The 19,881-nt window shown below is 36.3% G+C and overlaps 4 protein-coding genes and 1 pseudogene across 4 annotated transcripts; 1 reads left to right on the forward strand and 4 right to left on the reverse strand.

Moving 5' to 3' along the window:
- Window positions 1–1,577: 1,577 nt before the first annotated feature.
- On the reverse strand, window positions 1,578–3,227 carry LOC148193565 (uncharacterized). The gene is made up of 3 exons (XM_088099460.1): window positions 3,199–3,227; window positions 1,816–2,281; window positions 1,578–1,730 (listed from the first exon to the last, which is right to left on the reverse strand). The coding sequence occupies exons 1-3, from the start codon at window positions 3,225–3,227 to the stop codon at window positions 1,578–1,580; spliced, it is 648 nt and encodes a 215-aa protein (XP_087955586.1).
- A 1,885-nt stretch (window positions 3,228–5,112) lies between these two features.
- Window positions 5,113–6,408, reverse strand: LOC148193566 (uncharacterized). The gene is made up of 8 exons (XM_088098315.1): window positions 6,395–6,408; window positions 6,240–6,321; window positions 6,076–6,165; window positions 5,864–5,986; window positions 5,657–5,785; window positions 5,462–5,565; window positions 5,287–5,377; window positions 5,113–5,214 (listed from the first exon to the last, which is right to left on the reverse strand). The coding sequence occupies exons 1-8, from the start codon at window positions 6,406–6,408 to the stop codon at window positions 5,113–5,115; spliced, it is 735 nt and encodes a 244-aa protein (XP_087954441.1).
- A 41-nt stretch (window positions 6,409–6,449) lies between these two features.
- LOC148193567 (uncharacterized) lies at window positions 6,450–8,082 on the reverse strand (the record flags this gene model as incomplete). The annotated part of the gene is made up of 4 exons (XM_088099461.1): window positions 8,050–8,082; window positions 7,330–7,959; window positions 7,120–7,245; window positions 6,450–7,037 (listed from the first exon to the last, which is right to left on the reverse strand). Coding segments are annotated over exons 1-4 (1,365 nt in total), but the record flags the coding sequence as incomplete, so codon positions are not given.
- A 4,774-nt stretch (window positions 8,083–12,856) lies between these two features.
- Window positions 12,857–13,622, forward strand: LOC148193568 (early nodulin-36A-like; annotated as a pseudogene).
- Window positions 13,623–14,234: 612 nt separating this feature from the next.
- Window positions 14,235–18,658, reverse strand: LOC148193569 (protein trichome birefringence-like 2). Its single transcript, XM_088099844.1, has 5 exons — window positions 17,713–18,658; window positions 15,824–16,016; window positions 15,550–15,740; window positions 14,966–15,124; window positions 14,235–14,762 (listed from the first exon to the last, which is right to left on the reverse strand). The coding sequence occupies exons 1-5, from the start codon at window positions 18,381–18,383 to the stop codon at window positions 14,417–14,419; spliced, it is 1,560 nt and encodes a 519-aa protein (XP_087955970.1). The 5' UTR covers window positions 18,384–18,658; the 3' UTR covers window positions 14,235–14,416.
- Between the last annotated feature and the right edge of the window lie 1,223 nt (window positions 18,659–19,881).

Raw genomic sequence — 19,881 nt, forward strand, 5'->3', positions numbered from 1 at the left:
CTGGAGTACATAGTTCTTTAAAATGCAGTAAAGAAAGCCTAAACAAGCAATTTTAAGTCTGAGGATTGTTTCCAGAAGCACTTGGCAAGTGTTGCAGTTGTTCTTCAATGTTCCCAACACGCGATTGGAACGCATCAAACCTTGTAGTGATGACCATGTCCATGTTTCCAAATCTTGTTTCAAGGGCATCAAATCGAGTTTCAAAGGCATCAAATCTTGTACCAACAAAGGTTTGAAGTTGTTCTATGCGGTTGATCACATTATCTAGTGTTGTAGATGAACTGCCTTGTTCATCATCTTGTCCTTGATTCTGTTGACCTTCTTGTAAGGGGGGATGGGGGGCATTGCCTTTGGGAACCCATTCTCCTTCATCATTTTGCATATAACCAAATGATGCTAGAACTTCACAACCAATTCTTTGCTTGAACTTCAGTTCTGAAATGGGATAACTTTCAGTAGGCACTTCAAAGTGTTCCATGAAGATGGTTATCAAATGTGGATACGGCAACTTTGCGTTCTCCCTTAATGCTCTTTTCATCTTATATCTAATAAGATGTCCCCAGTTAATTTGAATGGAATTGAAAAATGCCCATAGCAGCATAATATCCTCTTCGGATGCCTGACCTATATTGGTTGCACGAGGAATTAATACTCTAGTGAGAACGTAATGAAGTATCCTTGGTTGAACCTTCATTTGCCCCGCTAGTATTCTAGATTGTATGGCTGCATCATCTCTACACACTAGTTGCCTTGCAGTGATAGAATCGTATTGTTCTTTCCACTCATCTACAACTTTGCCTTCGTAACAAACACCATCAGATGGGAGATTAGTCAGTTGTTGAAAAAGATTAGGGCTGACCCTAATTTTGACCCCTCTAACTTCGCTTCGAATAACCCCCGTATCCGATATTGACATGTTGCTATAGAACACTCTGACTAATTGTGGGTGGTAATGTCTTCTTAAACACACAAATTCAGTCAGCCCAGCTTCGTGTAATATGTCATAGAATTGAAAATTTTTTCCTTGAAAGTATTCGTCCTCTAGATACTTACTCTCCAAAATTTCCCGATTTACGAAATGTTGGGCATATTTCTCCTGTTGCTCATCCGACGAGAAGAGATCATTGGTAGGCGTAGGAGGGGATGACGATGGTGATGGGGTTGGACTCCGGCGACGGCGACGTCCACCAACGGAAGAAGATGCCTTTTGTTTCTTCGTTCCACGATCAGCCATTGTATTTCGTTTAGGGTTTTGCACTGAGAGAAGAGAGGTTTTCGAAACGAATATGAGGAAGGATGTGTTTTGGGCGGTTACGAACACGATTGCAAGTTATACACGTTATGCAGTGGGGTAATTAGGTTTAATTAACTGAACACAGTAATCGATTACCAGAGCCTCGTAATCGATTACAAGGGCCTCGTAATCGATTACCAGAGCCTCGTAATCGATTACAATAACAAATACTGGTGTGGTCATATGCATCACATACATTCATTAAAGGAATTTCATCGAAGACCATTTTAACTTTGAAAAACAGAAAAAAGTTACAAAATAAGCAGCAAACAAGTTGTATATATCAGTTGATGTTGTTATCGAAATTGTTATGTACAGCTGACAACAACGACATAAATCCAAAATGACCCATTTCGGTATCTTGTGATAGTTGGATAGTGTCCGCTTCAAATTGTTCACGGTGATCACATTCAAGAACATTACTTGGTCTTTCGCCCTGAAACAACACAACTACTAAGTTAAACATAATTGATAGACTAAAAACTATTTAATAAATATTTTGACCGTAAATAATGACTCACGCATTGTTCGGTTGGTGGTGTTGAAGTGTTTGTCAATGAAGTTGACTTTCTTCTTTTGGTTTTTTTCTCAACAGTGGACTTCAACCTATTTGTGCGTGGACGTCCTTTTCGCTTAACAGTTGCAGGACTGTGTACAAGGACATCAGATGTTCCAACTGGAGTAAGTGGTATTGACATGCATGCACCAGTATCGTATCTTAGTTGGCCTGCATCACTGATGATGTTATTTGTCATGGAAGAACTGAATCCAAATTTTGTACCCAAACAATTAAGTTCTTTTTCCAATTCAGTACTAGCTTCCTCAGACTCACATGCAACTTCAGCAATTTCATAAAAACGTTTGCACAACAGTTTGTATCTTTGAATCCGTGGTTCATTTGTCGAATTACTATACGATGCTGTTATTAGTGTGTGTCTTCTTCGAATGTTTTTGCTCCAGCGCCTCAAAATGTATTGTGAGGGAACACTGTAAACATCTTCTTGGCATAAAAGTCAGTTTTGTGTCCAATGGTGACCTGTGTTCACCTGACTGAGTACCTGTGTTGGACTTTCTATACAAATTGGCAATTCCTACCGGGTAATCGTTTACAGGGGTCCTGTAAACGATTACCAGAGCCTTTTTTCAGCAGTCTCACTCATTCCTTGCACACCTTGCTCCTCCAACTCATGAGGGGTCTCCCCACACTCCTTGGCCTCACATCACATCACCATCCACCCTCTCCCACCACTGGAACACCTGCACAAGCCTCAGACAGGTGCAGAAGTGCCAAAAAGTCAGTGTTTTGTCAATTGGTGACCTGTGTTCACCTGACTGAGTACCTGGGTTGGACTTTCTGTACAAATGTCCAATTCCTCTCGGGTAATCGTTTACAGGGGCCCTGTAAACGATTACCATAGGCGTTTTTCAGCAGTCTCACTCATTCCTTGCACAGGTTGCTCAACCAACTCATGAGGGGTCTCCCCACCCTCCTTGGACTCACATCACATCACCAGCCACCCTCTCCCACCATTGGAACACCTGCACCAGCCTCAGACAGGTGCAGAAGTGCCTAAAAGTCACTTTTTTTGCCAGTGGTGACCTGTGTTCATCTGACTGAGTACCTGTGTTGGACTTTCTGTATAAATTCTCAATTTGTGTCGGGTAATCGTTTACAGGGGTCCGGTAAACGATTACCAGCCCCTTTTTTCAGCAGTCTCACTCATTCCTTGCACACCTTGCTCCTCCAACTCATGAGGGGTCTCCCCACACTCCTTGGCCTCATATCACATCACCATCCACCCTCTCCCACCACTGGAACACCTGCACAAGCCTCAGACAGGTGCAGAAGTGCCTAAAAGTCAGTTTTTTGTCCAATGGTGACCTGTGTTCATCTGACTGAGTACCTGTGTTGGACTTTCTTCACAAATTCCATATTTGTGCCGGGTAATCGGTTACAGGGGTCCGGTAAACGATTACCAGCCCCTTTTTTCAGCAGTCTCACTCATTCCTTGCACACCTTGCTCCTCCAACTCATGAGGGGTCTCCCCACACTCCTTGGCCTCACATCACATCACCATCCACCCTCTCTCACCACTGGAACACCTGCACAAGCCTCAGACAGGTGCAGAAGTGCCTAAAAGTCAGTTTTTTGTCCAATGGTGACCTGTGTTCGTCTGACTGAGTACCTGTGTTGGACTTTCTTTACAAATTCCCAATTCCTCTCGGGTAATAGTTTACAGGGGTCCTGTAAACGATTACCAGCCCCTTTTTTCAGCAGTCTCACTCATTCCTTGCACACCTTGCTCCTCCAACTCATGAGGGGTCTCCCCACACTCCTTGGCCTCACATCACATCACCATCCACCCTCTCCCACCACTGGAACACCTGCACAAGCCTCAGACAGGTGCAGAAGTGCCTAAAAGTCAGTTTTTTGTCCAATGGTGACCTGTGTTCATCTGACTGAGTGCCTGTGTTGGGCTTTCTGTACAGATGTCCAATTCCTCTCGGGTAATCGTTTACAGGGGTCCTGTAAACGATTACCATAGGCGTTTTTCAGCAGTCTCACTCATTCCTTGCACAGGTTGCTCAACCAACTCATGAGGGGTCTCCCCACCCTCCTTGGACTCACATCACATCACCAGCCACCCTCTCCCACCATTGGAACACCTGCACCAGGCTCAGACAGGTGCAGATTAGCATAAAAGTCAGTTTTGTGTCCAATGGTGACCTCTGTTCACCTGACTGAGTACCTGTGTTGGACTTTCTGTACAAATTGGCAATTCCTACCGGGTAATCGTTTACAGGGGTCCTGTAAACGATTACCAGAGCCTTTTTTCAGCAGTCTCACTCATTCCTTGCACACCTTGCTCCTCCAACTCATGAGGGGTCTCCCCACACTCCTTGGCCTCACATCACATCACCATCCACCCTCTCCCACCACTGGAACACCTGCACAAGCCTCAGACAGGTGCAAAAGTGCCTAAAAGTCAGTTTTTTGTCCAATGGTGACCTGTGTTCATCTGACTGAGTACCTGTGTTGGACTTTCTGTACAGATGTCCAATTCCTCTCGGGTAATCGTTTACAGGGGTCCTGTAAACGATTACCATAGGCATTTTTCAGCAGTCTCACTCATTCCTTGCACAGGTTGCTCAACCAACTCATGAGGGGTCTCCCCACCCTCCTTGGACTCACATCACATCACCAGCCACCCTCTCCCACCATTGGAACACCTGCACCAGCCTCAGACAGGTGCAGAAGTGCCTAAAAGTCACTTTTTTTGCCAATGGTGACCTGTGTTCACCTGACTGAGTACCTGTGTTGGACTTTCTGTACAAATTGGCAATTCCTCTCGGGTAATCTTTTACAGGGGTCCTGTAAACGATTACCATAGCCTTTTTTCTGCAATCTCACTCATTCCTTGCACTACTTCGTCCCCCTACTCATCACGGGTCACTCCACGCTTCTTGCGTTCACATCAATCACCAACACCCATCTCCCCACTCAGAAATTGATCAAATCCTTCGCATTAATTACCATTAATTTTAGTGAAAATGGTCTCGTACTTTTCAAATTTTTATTATAATGCTGCGTTCATTTTTCAATCACTAATTTTGTCATTATAACAAACACAAATGCAAAGTTAAAACAATTCATTTCGAAATCCAACCACTATTCTTATTACAAACACATACTGTACATTGTCAAATAACATTAGTTACATATTTGAACATCTTATACATGTCAAAATTGTCAAATAACATTAGGTACATATTTTAACATCTTATACATGTCAAAATTTGATAATTTCTTAGCAATCCTAGACAATGCCGTATAGATGTAGGGCTTCCATTCTGCTAATGTTCTCGTTGTCCAGGATCCAGTCACACACATATTTCTTTCTAATCCCAAGCAGCTCCTCCTGAAACCAACATTTTCCACATTAGAAACCAGGACATACAAGAATATTATCAAACACACAGTTCCAACTTACAGTTGTGTATTCAGGCATGCTTTTCCCATTGTATTTTTCATCTCCATCCCAGATTTCCATTGCTTTCAACATTATTACTCCACAATCATGTCTGAAATAATATACCCACAACATCAGATTACTTTTGCCCATATACATCACAATATAATCCGGCAGTACAGTTCAAGAAACTTACAAGTTTGGTTGGGATGGGATATTTGCTTGTTTAACTGTCAAAGGACCAATACTACCTTCCGGTATATTCATCAGGATGCAAAAAAACTGTGCCATATTTTCAGCCTACCAGTTAACAAAAACAATAATTACTTAAACAATGCAGGGTTATGTCATAATCACACGGTAATCAACAATGAAAGATGTCGAATCTTACAACGGCTGTGTCTATCCTTTTGCGGTCTCTGATCCCCTTCCCCAATGAATCAATCACAAAAATCTCCATTGACCTCAATTTCACTGAATAACACCACCAATGATCATCGTGGACAAATGGCAGAAACAACTACAAAAAATATAAACAATTTCAGTAACACATTTACAACCAAAAGTCGACAAGATTTGCAAATTCAAGGTTACTCACAAAGTCCGCCGTGGGTAATTCTTCAAGTCCAAAATGATCGGAACGCAAATAAGTGTTATAGTTATGAAGCGTGAATACATGCCGATTCTGAGGACGTTTCCTATAATCTGTAAGAATATGGTGCTGTGGACAATTTCAAAATCATCAATAAAAAATCGATCAAAAATACTTTCTTCAATCATAAATATGACACAATATCAAATTTTATTTACCGAGTATAACGGACTAAAATGAAACCTCTTAACAACACCGGACAACCTTTTCTCAAAGTACATAAAGACCGTACAAGCAAATAACACCACCTACACAATAAAAAATTTTCACATTACTAAAATAAACTATAACATGAAACACAACCAAATGTGACAATACTAACCATGTTATCAACGTATTTCATTGGGGCCAAAGTGTAAATTGAAGTCATGCTCAAGCTTTGGCCAATTATCTCGCTTACAACCCTAAACATACAAATATTAGTCAATCACAAACAATACATATTCCTCAACCACAACTACAATTCATACCACATACCTGTGTACGTTCATCTCTCTGATGCTGACTGCTGTATACAATTGGTTTGCATCAACACTAGTGCTTGGATCACCAACAAAACTCCGCAATGGGGTATAGCCAATGGCACCACCTCTGGTTCTCCTTCATCAGCATCATCTTCTATTTCAATAAAATTAATGTTACCAACAGTTTCATCATCCCCTCTTACTTCAGCATGTGCACCTAGGGGGTCATCAACTTCATTTCCATAACCTTCTTCTTCTCCCCCAACTTCAGCATTCTCCTCACCTCCAACTCCATGTCCATCACCTTCTTCTTCTCCCCCAACTTCAGCATTATCCTCACCTCCAACTCCACCCCCAACCTCTTCATCAGTGGCACATGCATCTTCTTCGTGAAAGATTGGAGTTTGATAAATTTCAAATAGCTCCCTAGTCAAAACTCCAATCTTGGCATTCAATGCTCTGATATGTTCGTTATTTTTCCTCAATCTCTCCTCCGCACCTGCTTCCCATGCCCCGTCATCAGAGCTTTCGTCTTCATCATCGTCTTTGTCAACCTTGGATCCTTCACCCAAGGATCCTTCGTCATCCATGTTGAAAGCTGCACGGATTTCCGGCCTATGACGATCTTCATTTCGTATATACCACTCCATATTTAACTGCACCAATAGCACACAACAAATTCAGACAAAATACACAATCCATTTTAACATACAAAATAACGAAAAACAAAACACTTACATCTCCGGTCATAAAAATATTTTCAATTTTTTCGGTCCTTGATTTAAACGGGAACCATCTCATTATGCGCGGGAAAAACCGGTGCGAAGGATGACCATGCAAAGAGAGTCTCTCAACCGCCCAAGCCTAAAATATCATAAAATTATTTCATCAAACATAATTCACAATGTTCTGCACTACATCAAAATAGTGAACTACATATCATATTACCTGCAAGACTGCCACATTGCCACTGAGAGTGACTGACTGGGGGATACCTGCTCCCATAATTTTCTTCTTACATTTATTTAAATTCTCTACAATGTGTTTATGTACACCGGTGCACCAATCATATAGACACAAACGGTCTAAGTCATCTAACACTCCAAAAGGCATGTTACAAACATGCCTTGATTTCCTAGGGAAATAGAAAACAACCAAACAAACTAATATATATAACCTACACACTACATCGACTTCAATGTTTTTATCATGAACAATGACATTAAACATGTCTGTCAAGTCCTTCAAACTGATGGTTTTTGATTTGAACATTTCACCAACCAATCCACCAACTATTTCATCAAAGGGAATCTCTAAACCACCTATTTCTAAACCTAAGCTCATCAACACATCAACAACTCTAAAGGGCACCAACTTTTGACTAACTCTAAAACTGTTATCATTTCCAACCCACCTGCTAACCATAACCTTCAATAATTTTAAATTCACCTCCACAGGGTTATTAATATTCACACACCACATAAATGGTGTCATCCTAATCCGATCCACATGACACTGTCGGAGTAAACGATTCATTTCAATTATGATCGATGAATCCATCGAGATAAGAAGTCGCCACTACAAAAAAAATCATAAAAATTTATTACTAACTACAATCCGTAAGATAATTAAATAATATATAAACAAAAAATTTAATTTTTTTCTTACACTTGCTTTTTTCCCTTCCATTGCAACGGCCCTAAGAAGACAACATTCCACACTCAGTTATATCATTCAACTTAATGAAAAACAAAAACACAGAGTAAAACACAATGTCAGGGCTAGCCCATTTTTACTTACACCAAAATGTAAGGGTTTCAACGCACGTTTTGAAGAAGGAGGAGAGAACGAAACCGAGGATGGAAGCTTCGAACACGGCAAGAGAACGAAGGCTTGAACGAACGAGAAGACGGACGACACACCGAGAGAGAAGACGGACGACAGAGAAGGCTTGAACGAACGAGAAGAAGGAAGGCTTGAACGAACGAGAAGAAGGAAGGCACCCTAAACCGCGAACGAACGAGAAGAAGGAAGGCACCCTAAACCGCGAAACCCATATTTTGTCAAAATTTTATTTAGAAAGCCCAAAATACCCCTATGACCGTAACCCCTTCTCTGTTCCATTTTCAAATTACTGAGCCAATAGGAAGCTGCCACTTGCACGTTGTCAAAACTGTGTTAAAAAAGCGTTGTTGGAATAACATTTTCCTTTAACAAAATCCCTTTTTTCTCACCAAAAAATCAACATCAAAGGTACTAAACCCCATATACTTTTTTCTTTTTCAATCATATTATAGTTGAAAGAGAGATTTAAAATGTTTTTGGCCTAAATATTCCTTTTTTGATTGGTGGCTAACTTTATGATGAAATTTTATTTTTATTTTACTTTAAAATGTATTATAGTTTCTAATTTTTAAAAGATAATTTTGAGATAATTTTATTTTATAAAATTAAAGACTTTCGACAATAACAACTAATTAACAATTATTTTGATGAGTTTATACTCGATTCGTAAAATAATGAACATTTAAATTGATGTGAGTTATGTATATTTAAATATTTTTTAACATTTAATCATATTTCCATTTTAATTTAAAGATACTTCAATAACTTATTTAATTATTAAATTAAAATTTATTGTTTACTTTGCTTTATTAATCATATTATTTACAAAATTTTCACTAATTTCTTATTACTTTCTATATCCTTTCTCTTAATATAAACAACTTATCTTCTTATTATATTTATTTTTCTTTTCTTCCTTTTACAATTTCCACATTAAAATAAACAAATTACACCACTTAATTGCTTAAAACAATTAATAGCAAAGCAAAATTCTTTTGTTTTTTGGCTCATAATAAATGTAGTTTAAGGGAAAAATATCAATTTTAAATATAATGTTAATTATCTTTTTTCATTTATATTTCTAATAATACTAATCATAGACACTACAAATTATAAATAAGTTAGTGATAAAAATGTTAATTTTGTAAACTGAGATAATTATTTTATTTATTTATTTTATGTGAAAACAAAATTAGGACAATCCTATAGAGCATGGTAAATGTCCTTTTAGAGTAATTTTTTTGTCGACATCTTTATTATCGAAAAATACACTTCTCAATCATATTAGTCACTGTTTCTGAAGATAAATATTTTGTTTATTAATTTCATGCTAAAAGTAATATTTACTTAACAAAATTTAACTATTCAAAACTAAAATGGGACAATTTGCATATATGATTTTACCATTGGCATATAGTTAGTTATGTGCTATTTACATAAGTTCAGGATTTATCCTTATACAAGTGAAAGAATGTCTGTTAAGAAAATCAATTTCATGAATAAATTTTTATATTTTAAAAAATTGGTCTATAACTTTTTATTTTTTATATTTAAAGATTTTATATCATTTAACAATCAAGACAAAAATGGTTTTAAAATGTCATCTACTAATATACCTTTTAAATACAAAACCATGAAGAACTCAACAAGCTTAATATTTAAAAGATTAGAATTTACATAAAAAAGTTTTGTAGTTTGGTGATGACCATAAACTTAAGACACAGAGATAGAATTGGCTCATTCTCCTTCATGAATGCTATTCTTTTTAAAATATTTGTTTTGCTCTTTTGAGATCTTAGAGTACAAATAAGAGCCACTGACCTTCAGAAATCTGGGAATCTTCTCTTTACCACATGTAATATCTGAAGGGGCACTTAAGAAAAAGTATAAATGTTATTATATCAAAAGACAAAAGCAATGAAGATTATGACAATAGATTTTGCACTGTTGGAAAATGGAATTGCGTCACCTCCCAAATTGAAGGGTACCTAGTACCTACAATGGTTACATTTGACCAACATTTGACAAACAAGAAATTGTAGATGAAAATCAAACTAGGAATTTACAAGTACATGGTAAAGTAGTTTTGATCTTGGACCAAAAATAATGAGAAGGGCCCAACAGTTTGATTCCAAATTGAAACCACATCATGGAAAGGTCACTTGTCCTACAACTTCCCATGCCATGTGGAAATTGGATGGCAACATCTATAATTACTACCATGATGACCACTTGATGAGTCATTCATGTTTGAACGTAAATTAAACTGAATTCACAGTAAAAGTTTGGAAATTTTGCATCATAAGGGACCCAAAAATTGATTGCAAAATTGGAACCAGCTTAGAGTTACTACTAATCATCTTCCATTGGTCTTGGTTGCCTAATTTTAAGTGGTGGACAACAATCATAGTGTGCATTATGATTTATGAAGGCAACAACAAGAATCCAACTTACTTTTCGGCAAAACTTAATTCATTTACAACTACAGATAGGTTAAATTGGGAAGAATAAGTTCATATATACTACCATGAATTTAAATTCTGTAATTGATGCATAGACATGTTATTGGTGAATGTAAAATGTAAATACATATTGACTCTGAGAAAACTTTGAAAGGTTTATAGTTATTTATCTTTACATTGTGTTCAACTTTTGAAAAATTTATAGTCTTTTATCTTTATACCGTGTTTAACTTTTTTTATCTTCATCCAATATAAAATTGTTTGTTTAAAATTTTATTAAGACTTCCGATAGAAAGAATCGTTACTTCTAGAATTTTTCACTTATATTATAGGTTATCTGAGTTGGTTACCAAAACAAATATTTGTCTATCATACTAATGAGTTTTTTCAAAAAAATTCACTAGATAAATACAATATTAATAAAAAAACAAATTCAATCTATATAAGATATTAAAATCACTCTCAATCAAAAACCTTTCAACAATAAACTTAGATTCTTCATTTTTACATGATACTAAATTCTTTTTAAGTTTATGCATTCAACTTTTTTTTATACATAATGAATGTAAAATTTAGATTGAGATTTAAATTTTTTAAGAGTTTGTAGATCTTTCTTCTTATATAATATTTAATTTTCTTATTTTTTTTTACTTAATGTGAGATTTTCAACTCATTTAAATTTCTTTGACCAAGATAATTAAATGGGTTTGTTGTTTGATACCAATGGCCACAACTAAAGGTTCACTAAAAGAAGCTGTGAATTGGGATCTCATTCAGGCAATGTTGATGGGAAATAAAAATATAAGTGGCTACAGATGTAATAAATAAACAGCACAGAAAGATTCCAAAAGGGGACTGACTTAAAAGCGATAACAATTTTGTTTTCTTGCTTGAAGAAGAGGCAAACCAAATGCTTCAATGGATTATCTAGCTGCTATGATTGTATGCATATCCGAGAAGGAGATCACTGCCATTTTTTGTATCATTCATCAACATTGTTTCAAGAATTTTGGGTTATCTATAAAGCCAGCTATAGAAAGAGAAATGACTCTTGGACACAACTTCAAGCTATAGTTTCCACTGTTACTTCCTTTTTTCTCACTATAAAATACAGAACTTCACTTCTTAGAGGTGACTAATCACTCTAATTTCAAAAGTTGAATTGGCCCCTAGAAATTATCAAAAGAAGACACATGATAGGGATCAATTAACAACTAAGATGTAAACAGTGCAACATGGCTACATACATGGCCAAGATTATTTTTAGCTCTGAAATCAAAATCATGGTATTTTGAAACTTTAAGAAAATATAATTACAGAAGAAGAAAACAAAGTGGTTTGGGTGAGAGAGAACGAAATTAGTGGAGAGTTAGGAATTTGAAACAGTGATGAATTCTTATCACAAGTCCTGGTAACATATTCCAATTATTTCAAAGTGTAAACGTGTTTAATATCTTGGAATGTGTCAAATAATATTTTATTCAAGTACTTAAGAGGATTATTTAACTGGTTCATTAAGAAGTTTTTTAATTAATTTTGGAAGCAAAGTGGGGTTTGAGTCTCCTAAGTGGATCCAGAGATTCAATAAAAGCCTCCAACCATCAAAAGTCAAGCACGAATGAAAAAGTAAAGAGTGGGTGCCCATCTTTTAAAGTTTATATTGACTCTTTCACATTCATATCCTTTGTATTTCAATCAGATATCTTCTGTGGACACTATTTAGTACTGAATTTTAAATTCCCTAAAATGCCTTTGTGGGTTAATATAGTATGCAGTGTAGTGTCATATTTGGTGAAAATAAACAGAAATTTGGTCAAGACAAAATGGAAATATCAAATTCAATTTGAGCATGTAGACTAAGTACAACTTCAATAGTAGAGAAAAAGAATGAGATAATCAAATTAGGTTAGGCCATCAAAACCTCCTTCCCTTGTAAACCAGTAGAAGAAAAAGAGGGTAAAAAAATACAGTTAGGTCAGGTCTATCCTGGTTAGTGTTAGATTGAGATTCAAGACAAAGTTAGAAAATTAGGTTAAGGTTGAGATTGAATAAACCAAATAGAAATTTTTTAATGAGCACAGTTCTGTTTTGTTTCTTTTTTTAATGAGTTTCTACATTGCTACTTTTTATGGTTAAAAAATAGGAAAGGTAGAAGCAAATGGATAATGAAAAGATGATGTGATGATAACACTTCTTAGTTCTCAATCATCAACTATTTAAAACTGTGGTCAGAGACTAAGTTCTCCACTAGTTTTCTATAGAGCCCTTTGGACCCTCTTCACCAAAATCTATCAAACCCTGAATCTGGTGAGAATGAAGCTTTGTTGGCAAGCATCCATCCATGGTTCTTAAAGAAGAGCATGGAGAGAAAGGAGTGTGAGAGGGTCCTTACCCTTCACACTCCCCCACTTTCAACAGTTTGCTTGTGCTTAGCTTTGGCTTCTCTAATCAACAAGGGATGTGTTTAAACATTCTGTGAGTGGCAGAAGCAGATATGCATTCTCCAAACGAGGAGAGGCTATGGCTACAGTCAGGCAAACCGGCAAGTCACAAAAAGGCAATGGACTCCATTGGGGTCTCTATGGCTGTGTATTGCTCATCTATGTAGTTCTTCTTGCTTTAGAATGTAATAAACAAGGTTGACCTTCCTTTAAGAAGGTACCAACTTGTGCTGTCCCATTTGCTCAATTTGCAGCTGACTAGATTTCCTTTCTCTCTTCAGTTTCTGCAGATGAGTAGGTAGATAGTTGTGATCACTTCACTCCATTTCTGTCCCCTCCCATTCTGTGTGTTTCCTTTTCCATGTTTGTTTGTGTTGCTAGTTATCACCTTATCAGAAATAAAGCAAGAGTACAATTCTAGTTCCTCAAAGTTTAGGATTGTATTTTATTGAACTTTATTACAAAAACTTCAGAGTCCTTTTTCTTAGGTGAATGATGATCATGTCCCATGACCCCTCACCCTTTTTCCCTTTATACTGCTGCATTTCTGCTGTTTCTAATATTTGTTGTTCAAGGGACTCAATGGTAACTATCTTATCCTCTTTATATTAAACAAGGCTACCCTAACAAACAGATATTCATGTCCCAAAAGTAATTGAAAAGTAGGAATATACAGACACCTAATATATACAAGTCAGTAATGTCAAGAGTAAATACATTTATATGATAACACTTCTATTAGCAAAACTAAACTTTCCTTGTATTAATACTTCTTTTGCTACAATTTTATATGTCAACTAGACACTACAACTTACAGAATTTTCATTTGGCCTTTCATCTCCAAACTATAAACCTATAAATCTAAAACAGACAAAACTCTTAAACAAATAAATAACTCATTTAGTTCTATTGTATTTAAGTTTATCCTAACAATTTCTGCATACAACAATTATTAATTTTAGTGTGAATGATTGATTAACCACGATTGATTAAAATTTGAATTTAAAATCAATAGTCAAAATCATTTCAACCAAGTCCACGTTTCTTGTTATGTATCCATCGTATTTATTGTTATACGTTTACAAGCGAAATTTTGGTAGTTGAATAGGGGAACAAATTCGATCCTTCCTTTTCTTTAACTAGTCAAGGCTAACGAAATGGAGCTTTCAATCTACAAATTTTACAGCTTTCGTGGTTTTCATTATGAGAATTGTGCAAGTCAATGAATATACATGTGTTGAATATGTATAATGGATGAGAAATCATAACGAATTTGAGGAGTTTGGCTCAACTTTTCCAATGGCCTTTACCATATTTCAATAGAGAAGCATAGAGTAATTCATTCCAAGTATCAGGTACTCCAGGCAAACACCAATGACTGCAATCTTGGTGAAGTTCCGCAGAGGCTAGCTCCTCTGCTGTCTTATACTCCATTCTGTATATAGAGGGATGCCCATCTTTTCTGTAATCTGTAAGCCTACTAATGTTCATATATATCACGGAAGTTTTCATCTTTGGCATGACCACACGCTCCAAAGCCCTCATTTTCGAAGGATACTTGCGCAAGTGCTTTCCATCAGATATTGGCTCAGTTTCTTTGTGGCACTGTCCTCCTGAATTCCATTGCCCACCCCTGAAATCATATCAGCCAGTATAAGAATATTTTGATCAACATGAATCAGTATAGATAAAAGAGTTGTAATTCATACAATAACTTTTGTTGAAGCAACTTCTTTTGTGTTTATCCCACTATAGCGTCATTTATTGCATATTGTATTTCAAACAGTAGCAAGTTCAGAACTCTTAACATTTGGCAGCCATGTTTAACACCAATACCTGAAATGAGTGACCGAGTATCCTCTGAAGAAAACCTGAGTTCGATTGGCATCAATATTGTTGTCAATCCATCTAGCCCAAGTGGTCAATGCCCTTGTATATGCATCCAGAACTTTGAGTCTGGGGTATATATGGTTGCCTTCTTGATAATAGTCCTCTCTGTAAATATACCGTAAAAATAAAAAACCTTAGTGATTATGAGGATTACAGACGGTAAGCACTTTGAGGTTGAGAATGTATGATAAAAGTAAGCACTACAAGGCATGTTTATGCAAGTGATATCGTATTCAAGAACTTTAGTTAAACATTATGCCAAGAGTGTATTATAATTCACAGAAAATAAGCACTACAAGGCAGAAAACTCTTGGTGTGAAGAAAACAAGAGATTCAAATCTTTAATAGGAAAAGCAGTTTCACAAGACAAAATAGTAAGCATGGTTGTGCATAATGTTGAATCAGACTAAAAACTTTGTTGTTACACATCATCAAGTAAGAACACCTAATCTACAGATTTCAAGGAAGGATAAAACCATGCAGAGGCATATACAATGTGAAGGCAATGTTACATAGTGAACTGAACTCACCCCCTAGATGTTTTCTCGTGAGTCCACCAATGACCTGTATTGAAGACTATGATGTCAGCATCATGATAGGTGGTAGTTGTCTGATCCATCAAATCCAATCTTAATGTCTCAAAGGATCCATTTGTGCCCTTGAAAGTTGACTCTTGAACAATGAAAGGAGAGCTAACAAAATCTACTGAACAATTATAATCCTATAAATATGGGAAAAAAATTCAATGAGATATCATTAAAAGATGCATACTCGGGAAAATCTCAAGGATATACATAAACTTGCCTCAAATCTAAAAGCATAGACACCTTTCTTCTTAAATTCTGTTTTTCCTGAAATTTCAAAAACACGTTTCTTGTCTCTGACACTTTGACGCAAGATACACACCATGGACTCCCACATGTTCCTGTTCAGTGAGTCCCCCACAAAAACCAGCCTCTGTCCTCGCAACTTTTCCAGAAAATCAGTCGCATTCAAACTGAGGTGACATCAATAGTTAGTTAACAAACATTAGCACAAGCATTGATATGTAGTATGCGCCAGATTTCAACTTATAACCAATTTAAGTGATGTTGTTTAACAAATACATAAACTGCATTCCAAGAATTGACGCAGGTAATGAGATTTTGGAATAGTATGGTTTAAAATGGATGTTCTAGGTTTGATACTAAGTTAAAAACACTAAACTACCCCCAAAAAAGGAAGATAAATAAACTTGGTATAAAGATCCCTGCCTGAGTTTCAAGTTGTAGCTTGTTCCATATTGCAAGTAGATCACTTGATAAAGAATTTTGTAAAGATTATATTGTAATTTCACACAAGTAAACAAGAATTGTGGTCGTTGACAATGTACCTTGCCCACAACTGTGTCCCTTGTCTAACATAAAGTATAGATATTCAAACTTGTTTAGCTTGCTCCTTTTTCTATCTCTTGTCCAGAGTAAACCAAAATGACATTGTCATATGCAGAAAGAATTGCACATATTATTCTAACGAGGCACATTTCCGGGGGTAAAAGTACCATTTCACAATTTGACACCCATAATCCTTTGCATTGAAACTGAGGTGACACCAATAATTAACAAACATAAGCAATAAGCATTTATATATTGTATGATTTAAAATGGGTTTCACTGGTTTGATAATTGAAGTAACTACAAACCAAAACTAAGGTTAAAACACCAAACTTCACTAAATATAAGAAAAATAAACTAGGTTATAAAGATCCCTAATCACCCATCCCTGCCTGAATTTCACAGACTATAATTGCAGATTATTCCATATTATATTAGCCTGTATATCTCTAGATCTCTTAATCCTGTTTAACCATATAATCCAAACCCTACTCACCATTATTATTACTCCAAAAGGAACAATGGTCAAGGAACAATTACCCTCGTTTAGTTTAAAACTGGGAAGGGAGTGTATGGGAAACAAATCCCCCTCAGCCTAATTTTATTCCCCACAAAATGGTGGTTATGGGACAACTTTTCTTTCAATTTAAAAATGTGTTGTATGTTACCCATAAATTCACCTACTTAACTACTTATTAAAATAACGATTACTTATATTGTAATTTCCTACTACCGAAAAACCATTGTGGTCCTTGACCATGCACTCACAATTTCGTCTCTTATATAACATATAGTATGGTTCAATACTTACATGTTCAAACTTGTTTAACTTACTCCTTGAACAGGAATAATGGCAAATGACTTTATAGCATAAAGACAGAATGGCTCACATCAATGTAATGAGCCACATTTCCATGGACCAAAGTACTATTTCACATCTTGAGACCTATAATCCTTACCCTCTTCTATCTCCCCTTAATAAAAATTCATACTGATGAATGAACTTTTTTTCCGTTGCATTCGTTCTTCTTTATGTTATATTTTTTTCTTTTTCACTACATTTTCCTATCTTAAAAGCTTTCCGTCTAATATTCAAATTAAGGAAAGTTTATGTTTTCTATCCTTCATACAAACTGTTCGCTGGCAAGATTTCTTTCATCTTTTATTCATCAATATTGCAATCTCATAGAACCTGCCTCAGTCCATATTCACACTCACAATGACACATAAATTGCATTTCCACAAGTATTGTTTTTCCCAATCTAAATCAACATTTCTTAACTATTGTTGATGAAAAGAACAGCAAGAGCATCATCATACCTTGGAATGTCACACCCATTCGGCTGCCATCTCCACTTCACATACTCATTATCAGGCCTCCCGTTAAGATGGCAATCAAAATCCCTATCAATGAGAGGACAAGACCCCAAGGGATAGTAAGGTTTCGATTCATCCCTCACCCATTTCCCATCAAAGATATCACACTCCCCAAACAAACTACCAACACTGTCATTACTTGCCTTAACCAACCCTTCTTCACACTTTCCCAAAGCATCATCACCACTGCATGACGAATTTCCCACGCGCCCATTTTCCTTCCCTGACACAGTAACATTCTTCAAAGAACAACAGTCTTCATGTTCCTCGTGGCCATCATGCAAGCTTGCATTTTTCTGATCCCCAGTGAGATTCCCCAAAAGGGTCTTCTTCTCCGAACCCTCACTCCACACATTCACTTCAGCCCTGTGCAGAGAACTCACGGAATCATTGGAATAACGGGCCGAGAAGGGAAAACGCCAAGAAAAAGAAGAATTTAAATCGGATCCTTGGAGAAACAGTTGAACCTTGGGAACAGTGAGTGAAGTGTTGTTGAGCAAGATAACGGTAACAAAAATAAGAGAAACTCCAACGCCTAAACTGAACCCTGAAATCACCTTTCTCCTCTGAGACATAATGGGTTCCGAGAATGCAAGCCTCTTAGAAGAGTCCATGGTGGAGATAACATGAACAAGCAAAAACAAAGCCAAGGCATAGAACAAAAAGAGCAACACCACCAACGCGAACTACAATAAAAAAAAAGTGCTTGGTGGTTCACCGATCAGAGCGGTTTTGAAAGAAGCAGTGATGAGGGAAAAAGGGTTTGAGAGTTAGAGTGAACGTGAGCAATGACAGAGAGAAAGAGGGCTGTAAAGGGTGCACCTTTGTAGGGTGCAATGTGTGTACATGAAAGAGTGAACCAAGTTTGAGAGTGTGTTACTATTACTGTTACTAGTAAGTCTGAAGCGTCTCATCATCATCGTGCATTATGCAACTCATTTTGGGTTTTCTGTGTGTTCTTTGGAGACCATTGCACCATTAACTTGACCTCAAACACCAAAAATAAATGTGAAAATGAGGTTGACTCAATTAAACTTGAATTAAAATTTGATGAGTTAAAATTCTCTAGATTCAGTTCTAAATCTTAGGAAAATATCTCTCTAATTAGTAAAAAGATGTTGCTTTTTCAATCACCCTTTAATATATTATAATTATTATTATTGTAAAAACGCAAAATAAATACTAAATTGGTTTGGGAAAGTGAATTTGGGAGGTATAACTTGCCATGTTGAAACCTAACCCTAGGTAAAAAGTTTACACTTTTTTTGATGAAATTTATGATAAGTTGTGTTGTGTTCATCCAAAATGGTAAGTTGGAGGTGCATTAATGTAGAAAGAGGTTGAGATTTGAAGGGAGGGGTAGTTTGGTGAATGCATAGAGAAAAGGTATTTGTTTTGTTCTGTTTAGTTTGGTTTGGTTTGTTGTGCAAAGGGCAAACCAGGTATAAGAAATAACGGTCACGAACACGAAGTTGTGAGACGTGGCGTGACCGAAAGGGTGCAAAAAGTTGTGATGCGTAACGTAGCACCGACAAAGAGCATGAAATATGATGACGACACGTGGCAAATGTTGGACACAGGGTGTGGAGATTTATGGTTTGGAGATGGGTGCAGGAGCACACTAACATGGACGCACATGCCAACTTTATCCTTACAGTGAGCTTTTTGTCTTTCAGATAATCGATATTATTTTTAATAAATATACTATAATTATTATTAATTAAAATATAATTAAAAAAATTAAATTAAGTTCATTCTGTTAGACAATATGAATCTGCAAAAATTTATAATTTTAATGAAAATGTGAAAATATATTTAACGTTTTCGTGATTTTCGTAAGATTAGATTTGAATGAGTAGGAATAAATATCGGCGCATTTGAATAGCTAGCTACATTGAGAGAGAATTTGCAATTGGTATTTGTTATGTAATAAGGTATTCATTAAAATATCTTAAATATCTTAAACGGTCAAGATATTTATCAAGCTATTAACCACATTTTTAGGTAAGGTGGTTATTTTTATTTTGCTTATAAATACAATGACAGGACCAGAGTCCAGGTACGTTCTCTTTATGTTCTAGAGACCCTAGAATAATATTTCAGAGCAGTATC

Source organism: Vigna umbellata, chromosome 9, assembly GCF_029865625.1.
Source record: "Vigna umbellata cultivar VRB3 chromosome 9, Vumbellata_1.0, whole genome shotgun sequence".
Classification (NCBI taxonomy): Eukaryota; Viridiplantae; Streptophyta; class Magnoliopsida; order Fabales; family Fabaceae; genus Vigna; species Vigna umbellata.